This window comes from Oncorhynchus keta, unplaced genomic scaffold (genome assembly GCF_023373465.1).
Source record: "Oncorhynchus keta strain PuntledgeMale-10-30-2019 unplaced genomic scaffold, Oket_V2 Un_contig_1599_pilon_pilon, whole genome shotgun sequence".
NCBI lineage: Eukaryota > Metazoa > Chordata > Actinopteri > Salmoniformes > Salmonidae > Oncorhynchus > Oncorhynchus keta.
Window position 1 is genome coordinate 325,985 of NW_026279648.1, and position 10,374 is coordinate 336,358.

Here is a 10,374-nt window from a genome sequence, read left to right on the forward strand (position 1 = left end):
CCCTCCTTCCCTCTCTGCATTTGCCATTGTCAGTACCTGCATTTGCCATTGTTAGTCAGGTCTCGGTAGTTGATCCCTGGCAGTTCCATCCAGATGCCCAGACTGATGGTCAGCATGGAGCCCTCCATCACCTAGAAGAGAGAGAAAAGAGAGAGGATTGGAGGTGAGGATTTTAAGAATGGAGTTTAGGTTTAGCATAGGAATAACTCACGTGCCAGGCCCCTCCAGGCGTTGCCCTGCCCAGCACCAGGTGAGGGAGGTGCTGCTGCTTGTCTCTTCTCCACTGTAGCACAGGGGGAAACTCGTAGCCAAAATCCGCATTGGGGTGCAGCAGGGTGTCAAACAGCACCGCTACAGGGTTTCCTGACCGCCCCTCCAGACCTTCACTCAGATACTCCAGATCCTGCATAGAGAGACCAGACTTGATCATGTTTCAATGTTTATGTGTTTGTCAACTGTGATCTCTCTGTGTGTGTGTGTGTGTGTGTGTGTGTGTGTGTGTGTGTGTGTGTGTGTGTGTGTGTGTGTGTGTGTGTGTGTGTGTGTGTGTGTGTGTGTGTGTGTGTGTGTTTAATGCAATGCTTTGATGTTCACCTGTTCAGTGATGGGCAGGTGTCTGGTCTCCTGTAACTTCCTGTACAGAACAGGGTTTGGGTGAACAGCTGAAGGGTCCAGGTAGGGCTTGTAGCCACTCAGCAGGTAGGACAGGCAGATACCTGATGGCCCGTTACCTAAACAGACATACAGAGGAGAGAATCAAATGTTTGCAATGTCAGAGGTTACCTGTGAATGATGGCGGCGGGCGAGGTAGGATGGCGAAGGGATGCTAGCCTCTCGGGGCAGCGTTAGAGGTTAGGGTTAGATGTTAGCGGTCAGAGGTTAGGGCTAAACATACCTATGATGACCACAGGCAGTGTGGGGGGATGCTCTCGAGGCATAGTGGTCTCTTCCAGAAGAGGCATGGCTGTAGCCAGGGCCAGACCCGGCACACTGAGAGAGAGAAAGAGAGAGAGAGAGAGAGAGAGAGAGAGAAAGGGGGTCACCATGGTGACAGAATGGATGATAACTCATAAACAAAGTGAAGATGGTTGGTGGTTGCAGACAGTCTTTCATTCTCTCACAGGTTAAGTCAGGTACAGTAGAGTGAGTGTGGGACTGCCAAAACATACAGAGAGAATGTCTGCTTGGCCAACAGTAGAGCTGTCGTCTGTTAGAGTGTGTTAGCTAGTGCCTTTTAGCTGAGAGAGAGGGTTGTGGTCTGTGAAATTACTGCAGTTGTCACTTCTCAGTCTGCTTCTCAGTCTGGTGTGACAGGTTCAAACTGGACTGGATCGGCCGTCACGGTTGTTGTTTTATGTCAGCGGAGATCCCATCCCTTGGTCTGTCTCTATAGACGCTCAGCTGACTCTCCAGCACACACACATAGGGAATAAAACAACTCTATTCATCATGCTATTGTGTCCAACTCTCTCTGTTTCTTTCTCTGTCTGTCTCTCTCTCTCTCTCTGTACACACACACACAGTCATGACCCCCCTCATATACACACACACAAATCCAATCAGGACCACAACACCCCTCCCTCCCACCCCACCCCGCCGCGCCCCCTGCATCGTACACACAGCCCATGGCTAGACGAACCTCCTCTTCCCAAACAAAAGACAGTATGCATCAAATCTATGGAGGCTCAGGTCTGTTGTGCCACGGTGCCATTGTGTGTGTGTGTATGTGTGTTTATGTTATGTGGTGGTGCCATTGTGTGTGTGTGTATGTGTGTTTATGTTATGTGGTGGTACCATTGTGTGTGTGTGTGTATGTGTGTTTATGTTATGTGGTGGTGCCATTGTGTGTGTGTGTGTGTATGTGTGTTTATGTTATGTGGTGGTACCATTGTGTGTGTGTGTATATGTGTTTATGTTATGTGGTGGTGCCATTGTGTGTGTGTGTATGTGTGTTTATGTTATGTGGTGGTACCATTGTGTGTGTGTGTGTGTGTATGTGTGTTTATGTTATGTGGTGGTACCATTGTGTGTGTGTGTATGTGTGTTTATGTTATGTGGTGGTACCATTGTGTGTGTGTGTATGTGTGTTTATGTTATGTGGCAGTTCCATTGTGTGTGTGTGTGTATGTGTGTTTATGTTATGTGGCAGTTCCATTGTGTGTGTGTGTATGTGTGTTTATGTTATGTGGCAGTTCCATTGTGTGTGTGTGTATGTGTGTTTATGTTATGTGGCAGTTCCATTGTGTGCCCGGCGGGGTGGAAATCCCCCTGATCACTCCCAGCAGGCTCTAATCCTGCCAGGCCTGTTTATATATTTACAGCCCTTTTCACCGGCCGGTGCAGTGGGAATGTAGACCTGGCACACTGACAGACTAGACAAGAGGGGCGCGCCTCCCTACCCCCATCCCCATACACACCCACCCAAACATCTCCCCTCTAAGCCTGCCTCATGCACACGCCTCCCGGTTCCCCTGTTTTCCACCTGCCACAGGTCATCCACACCCTTTCCCCTCCCACCTCCCTTCTGACATGTACCCACCTCCCCTCCCACCTCCCTTCTGACATGTACCCACCAAGCCGCCAACCTTCCCTTTGAAATGCACCCACCATCCCTTCCCACCTCCCTTCTGACATGCACCCATCTCACCTCCCTTCTGACATGCACCCATCTCCCTTCTCACCTCCCTTCTGACATGCACCCATCTCCCTTCTCACCTCCCTTCTGACATGCACCCATCTCCCTTCTGACATGCACCCATCTCCCTTCTCACCTCCCTTCTGACATGCACCCATCTCCCTTCTCACCTCCCTTCTGACATGCACCCATCTCCCTTCTCACCTCCCTTCTGACATGCACCCATCTCCCTTCTGACATGCACCCATCTCCCTTCTCACCTCCCTTCTGACATGCACCCATCTCCCTTCTCACCTCCCTTCTGACATGCACCCATCTCCCTTCTCACCTCCCTTCTGACATGCACCCACCTCCCTTCTGACATGCACCCATCTCCCTTCTGACATCCACTCTCGCATGCACCCACCATACCTCCCACCTCCCCTCTGACATGCACCCACCATCCCTCCCACCTCCCCTCTGACATGCACCCACCATCCCTCCCACCTCCCCTCTGACATGCACCCACCATCCCTCCCACCTCCCCTCTGACATGCATCCACCATCCCTCCCACCTCCCCTCTGACATGCACCCACCATCCCTCCCACCTCCACTCTGACATGCACCCACCATCCCTCCCACCTCCCCTCTGACATGCACCCACCATCCCTCCCACCTCCACTCTGACATGCACCCACCATCCCTCCCACCTCCCCTCTGACATGCACCCACCATCCCTCCCACCTCCCCTCTGACATGCACCCACCATCTCTCCCACCTCCACTCTGACATGCACCCACCATCCCTCCCACCTCCCCTCTGACATGCACCCACCATCCCTCCCACCTCCACTCTGACATGCACCCACCATCCCTCCCACCTCCCCTCTGACATGCACCCACCATCCCTCCCACCTCCACTCTGACATACACCCACCATCCCTCCCACCTCCACTCTGACATGCACCCACCATCCCTCCTACCTCCACTCTGGCATGCACCCACCATCCCTCCCACCTCCCCTCTGACATGCACCCACCATCCCTCCCACCTCCCCTCTGGCATGCACCCACCATCCCTCCCACCTCCACTCTGGCATGCACCCACCATCCCTCCCACCTCCACTCTGACATGCACCCATCTCCCCTCTGACAAGCACACACTCCCCTCCCGCATCTCCCCCTTTCCACCTCCCACTCCCCTGTCCAGCCCTGGGTAAGAGAGCCCTGCAGGCTGTTTTTCACCCAGTGCTGGGGAGTTGGGTGTTACCCTTTTCAGTAAAAGTGGCAGGATTCCATAAACTGGCCGTGCTCTGTTTGGGCGGGAGTACCAGAGAAAGTCATGGAGGGAGCAGGCAGTGGGTATTGTAGAGCCGTGCCCCCTGTTTGGCAGGCTATATCTGGCATTTCCACACCACTGACCAATTTAACACGGTCACCAGCATTCAGCCAGGGGGTACTCAAAACTTCTAGAACTTATACCTGGGTTACTGTAAAGCACTTTGTGATTTTTTTTGTTTGTTAAAAGGGCTATATATAAAAAAAATATACAGTGCCTTGCGAAAGTATTCGGCCCCCTTGAACTTTGCGACCTTTTGCCACATTTCAGGCTTCAAACATAAAGATATAAAACTGTATTTTTTTGTGAAGAATCAACAACAAGTGGGACACAATCATGAAGTGGAACGACATTTATTGGATATTTCAAACTTTTTTAACAAATCAAAAACTGAAAAATTGGGCGTGCAAAATTATTCAGCCCCCTTAAGTTAATACTTTGTAGCGCCACCTTTTGCTGCGATTACAGCTGTAAGTCGCTTGGGGTGTCTCTATCAGTTTTGCACATCGAAAGACTGAAATAGTTTCCCATTCCTCCTTGCAAAACAGCTCGAGCTCAGTGAGGTTGGATGGAGAGCATTTGTGAACAGCAGTTTTCAGTTCTTTCCACAGATTCTCGATTGGATTCAGGTCTAGACTTTGACTTGGCCATTCTAACACCTGGATATGTTTATTTTTGAACCATTCCATTGTAGATTTTGCTTTATGTTTTGGATCATTGTCTTGTTGGAAGACAAATCTCTGTCCCAGTCTCAGGTCTTTTGCAGACTCCATCAGGTTTTCTTCCAGAATGGTCCTGTATGACGGATCACCACCTCAAGCTGAACCTCAGCAAGACGGAGCTCCTCTTCCTCCCGGGGAAGGACTGCCCGTTCCATGATCTCGCCATCACGGTTGACAACTCCATTGTGTCCTCCTCCCAGAGCGCTAAGAACCTTGGCGTGATCCTGGACAACACCCTGACGTTCTCAACTAACATCAAGGCGGTGTCCCGTTCCTGTAGGTTCATGCTCTACAACATCCGCAGAGTACGACCCTGCCTCACACAGGAAGCGGCGCAGGTCCTAATCCAGGCACTTGTCATCTCCCGTCTTGATTACTGCAACTCGCTGTTGGCTGGGCTCCCTGCCTGTGCCATTAAACCCCTACAACTCATCCAGAACGCCGCAGCCCGTCTGGTGTTCAACCTTCCCAAGTTCTCTCACGTCACCCCGCTCCTCCGCTCTCTCCACTGGCTTCCAGTTGAAGCTCGCATCCGCTACAAGACCATGGTGCTCGCCTACGGAGCTGTGAGGGGAACGGCACCTCAGTACCTCCAGGCTCTGATCAGGCCCTACACCCAAACAAGGGCACTGCGTTCATCCACCTCTGGCCTGCTCGCCTCCCTACCACTGAGGAAGTACAGTTCCCGCTCAGCCCAGTCAAAACTGTTCGCTGCTCTGGCCCCCAATGGTGGAACAAACTCCCTCACGACGCCAGGACAGCGGAGTCAATCACCACCTTCCGGAGACACCTGAAACCCCACCTCTTCAAGGAATACCTAGGATAGGGTAAGTAAGGGTAAGTAATCCTTCTCACCCCCCCCAACAAGATTTAGATGCAAGTGGCTGTTCCACTGGTTGTCATAAGGTGTATGCACCAATTTGTAAGTCGCTCTGGATAAGAGCGTCTGCTAAATGACTTAAATGTAAATGTAAATGTATTTGGCTCCATCCATCTTCCCATCAATTTTAACCATCTTCCCTGTCCCTGCTGAAGAAAAGCAGGCCCAAACCATGATGCTGCCACCACCATGTTTGACAGTGGGGATGGTGTGTTCAGGGTGATGAGCTGTGTTGCTTTTACACCAAACATAACGTTTTGCATTGTTGCCAAAAAGTTCAATTTTGGTTTCATCTGACCAGAGCACCATCTTCCACATGTTTGGTGTGTCTCCCAGGTGGCTTGTGGCAAAATTTAACAACACTTTTTATGGATATCTTTAAGAAATGGCTTTCTTCTTGCCACTCTTCCATAAAGGCCAGATTTGTGCAATATACGACTGATTGTTATCCTATGGACAGAGTCTCCCACCTCAGCTGTAGATTCATCTCTGCAGTTCATCCAGAGTGATCATGGGCCTCTTGGCTGCATCTCTGATCAGTCTTCTCCTTGTATGAGCTGAAAGTTTAGAGGGACGGCCAGGTCTTGGTAGATTTGCAGTGGTCTGATACTCCTTCCATTTCAATAGTATCGCTTGCACAGTGCTCTTTGGGATGTTTAAAGCTTGGGAAATATTTTTGTATCCAAATCCGGCTTTAAACTTCTTCACAACAGTATCTCGGACCTGCCTGGTGTGTTCCTTGTTCTTCATGATGCTCTCTGCGCTCTTAACGGACCTCTGAGACTATCACAGTGCAGGTGCATTTATACGGAGACTTGATTACACACAGGTGGATTGTATTTATCATCATTAGTAATTTAGGTCAACATTGGATAATTCAGAGATCCTCACTGAACTTCTGGAGAGAGTTTGCTGCACTGAAAGTAAAGGGGCTGAATAATTTTGCACGCCCAATTTTTCCATTTTTGATTTGTTAAAAAAGTTTGAAATATCCAATAAATGTTGTTCCACTTCATGATTGTGTCCCACTTGTTGTTGATTCTTCACAAAAAAATATAGTTTATATCTTTATGTTTGAAGCCTGAAATGTGGCGAAAGGTTGCGAAGTTCAAGGGGGCCGAATACTTTCGCAGGGCACTGTATATATAAAAAAGATGAATACATTGATTTGTTATGCCGTGGCTTGAATGGGTAAGGTTCAGTGCCAAGGTTGAATGGGTTAGGTAGGTGGCAGTGCCAGAGTTGAATGGGTTAGGTTCAGTGCCAGGGTTGAATGGGTTAGGTTCAGTGCCAGGGTTGAATGGGTTAGGTAGGTGGCAGTGCCAGAGTTGAATGGGTTAGGTTCAGTGCCAGGGTTGAATGGGTTAGGTAGGTGGCAGTGCCAGAGTTGAATGGGTTAGGTTCAGTGCCAGGGTTGAATGGGTTAGGTAGGTGGCAGTGCCAGAGTTGAATGGGTTAGGTTCAGTGCCAGGGTTGAATGGGTTAGGTTCAGTGCCAGGGTTGAATGGGTTAGGTAGGTGGCAGTGCCAGAGTTGAATGGGTTAGGTAGGTGGCAGTGCCAGGGTTGAATGGGTTAGGTTCAGTGCCAGGGTTGAATGGGTTAGGTTCAGTGCCAGGGTTGAATGGGTTAGGTAGGTGGCAGTGCCAGGGTTGAATGGGTTAGGTAGGTGGCAGTGCCAGGGTTGAATGGGTTAGGTGGCAGTGCCAGGGTTGAATGGGTTAGGTTCAGTACCAGGGTTGAATGGGTTAGGTGGCAGTGCCAGGGTTGAATGGGTTAGGAGGCAGTGCCAGGGTTGAATGGGTTAGTTTCAGTACCAGGGTTGAATGGGTTAGGTGGCAGTGCCAGGGTTGAATGGGTTAGGTTCAGTACCAAGGTTGAATGGGTTAGGTGGCAGTGCCAAGGTTGAATGGGTTAGGTGGCAGTGCCAGGGTTGAATGGGTTAGGTTCAGTACCAGGGTTGAATGGGTTAGGTTCAGTACCAGGGTTGAATGGGTTAGGTTCAGTACCAGGGTTGAATGGGTTAGGTGGCAGTGCCAAGGTTGAATGGGTTAGGTGGCAGTGCCAGGGTTGAATGGGTTAGGTGGCAGTACCAGGGTTGAATGGGTTAGGTAGCAGTGCCAGGGTTGAATGGGTTAGGTGGCAGTGCCAGGGTTGAATGGGTTAGGTGGCAGTACCAGGGTTGAATGGGTTAGGTAGCAGTGCCAGGGTTGAATGGGTTAGGTGGCAGTGCCAGGGTTGGGGTCAATTCCCTACCAACTTAACAAGCCAGGGGACACTTGTTACATCAGATAAACAATTGTGTTACTCTCAGGGCAAAAATCACTCAGTATCTGCACCTGTACAAAGCCTGTACCTTTTAAGTGTAAACAGGAATAAAGAATCAAATGTTAAATAGGAAGAAAAACATTACATATTTTCATGACTTTTATTCGCTGTTAAAAATAACAAGTGCAAACTTTGTACAGGTGCCACGAACTTTGTACTGTGCAGGAATATCAATGGTGTGATATTCAATAGTCTATCATTACCTTTGGCTGTTTTCTCTCTCAGCATCTGCACAGTTCTCCCAGTAAATGTGTTTTTTGTTAAGTTTGCTGTGTAAATTGTTCAAAGAACTCTATTTGTTAAACTTTGAAATCAATGGTTTTTGTTTGGCATACATTTTAAAGTGAAAAATCTGAGTCAAAGCATAATTTGGTTACCGTGGAGATGCTTTAGTATTCTCTGCATGTGAAAGTGCTGATATAAAGCCAACTGCATCAGGCTGGCATTCTGAGCTGGAATGTTTGAAATAAATCAGCCTAATAGCTATTTGATCTGTTTTAGCTGTAATTGTGTTTTATGTTCTTGTACTGTAAAGCCTTGTTTACACCAACGTGAGTTTGGGGATCTGATCAATATGATCCAATCACTATCTGCTTATGGTTTGTTTTGTTTACAGATTGTATTAAAATGTGTCTCTTATTCATCCACTGTGTCCGCATTGTAGCCAGATTAGCTGTTATTTGACAGATAATCTGGCCAGACAGATAATAATAATATGTATTTAAAGACATTTACTGATTACAGAAGTCAATGGTGCTGCTACCTGACAATGAGTTTAGAGGCACGTATATTGATGATTTAAATGGTTTGGTTTGTGTGCCTGACTGCCTCCAAAGGTGGTCAGGAAGATCGGATCACAATGTGGCTGTTAATCGTCTATACCTGTCTACAAATGTGGGCACAATCAGAATGAGGACAAAGTGTGCATGTTAGCACCAGGTATAAACAGGGCTTAATTCAACCCTCCATTTGGCTAACTATGCCTATACCACAATAAGAATTTAGCAAATTTGTCATATTTCTAAGACAAAAATGTATGATTGTTACTGTAATCAATGTTACATTCTCTTCAAATAGGCTTGTGGATTACACAATTACCGCCCATCACATGACTTCTCTAGTCTAAAAGATACTGCGATTTTGGCCCGCTACACAATCTATACAGCATCCTATATTAGGCTGCTATAGGGTATGCTACTGTCTCTCCCCATCCGTAATCTTGAGAGTGATTCCATCGTACGCGGGCGCACATGCGAATAGCGACAATTTCATCATCCTTGTAGGGTACTACCTATAATTTATGTCAGACACTCCCGGCCATCCTCTAGCTCTCCGCATCCCTCCAAGAGAAAGCAGCAACACCATCCCTCAGCTCTGAAGCGGCAGCTCTGTAGGCTACTTACCTCGGTACGATGTATCTCTATATCTCCCAATCACTCCTCTGTACGGCCGACGGCCGCCGCTCTCACAGTATATATGCAGTCGCCGGTGGGAGGCTCTATCGAGATGACACACATACCACCTCCCTCACTCTCACTCACTCTCAGCTTCTCTCTCTCTCGCTCGCTCTGCAGTGAACAGATAATGTCTGATGAGATGTTTTAACCATTAATGACAGCATCCAATCCTGAATATGCTACTAATGTCACCCGATACTTTTATCTATCCACCTCAAGGACAGATGTCCTTGCTTCAGAAGGAGAGAAACCGGTTTCTGTGTTTGACCAAAGACTATGGATTACTGACAAGATACACGTCTCTCCGCCCTACAATGGGAGTCGTTGTCCACAAAGCGGCACCGCGGTCTGTCTAGCTCCCGCCTATCCTCCTCCTCCTCCTCCTCCTGCTGCTGCTGCTGCTTCTTCTATTGTATTATGGCGGTCCGCAAACAAGCGTTAGAGGTGCATGCCGCCACCTACTGTAGGGTGGTAAGGGTGGAAAAATATCCATTTGACAAAATAAAAAGACATCATACAAAATTGTCCTACTTAAATTACTACACTCCGAATAACTTAAGCATTACGAAACGTAATATTCGATCAAATATACCTTACGTAGCAAATGAGCTATTCATTTTTTTAGTTGACAAAATCTGACACTCATTGATCGCCATTCAAAAACGTATTGCTTTGTAGGCGAAACAAGGAAAAATCGCCAGCTGGTGGAGGGTGACAGATTTTACGCCGAGTTGGGCATCTCTCTTCCTCTCTGGTTTGACTTCAGCGTCACATCGAAACTCGTTCATTCGCGCTGCACTGGTAGGGCATGTGTAGGGCGCGAGCGGTAGCGCAGGTATAGGGCGCGAGCACAGATTCGTAGGCTCCGCAAAGAGCGCGCGCTCAGACCATCGCGCGGCTTCTTCTGGTTCAAGAACGGGATAAATTGATAAATTTGATGACGCTAGATTGTAGTGAACATTCATAGTGGGGTGGCAGGTGCTCTAGTGGTTCGAGGATTGGACTAGTAACCAAGGTTGCAAGATCGAATCCCCTAG

General features: G+C 48.4%; 1 protein-coding gene across 1 annotated transcript in view; it reads right to left on the reverse strand.

Moving 5' to 3' along the window:
* The window catches only part of LOC118373848 (oxidative stress-induced growth inhibitor 2), a 13,035-nt gene extending 3,315 nt beyond the window's left edge, over positions 1-9,720 (reverse strand). Inside the window, exons 1-5 of the mRNA XM_052502623.1 lie at positions 9,284-9,720; positions 896-990; positions 595-731; positions 212-403; positions 37-131 (exon numbers count right to left, since the gene is read on the reverse strand). Of these exons, the coding sequence (XP_052358583.1) occupies positions 37-131; positions 212-403; positions 595-731; positions 896-962 (491 nt within the window). The 5' untranslated portion in view covers positions 963-990; positions 9,284-9,720. The remainder of the gene's footprint in view (positions 1-36; positions 132-211; positions 404-594; positions 732-895; positions 991-9,283) is intronic.
* Positions 9,721-10,374: the final 654 nt, after the last annotated feature.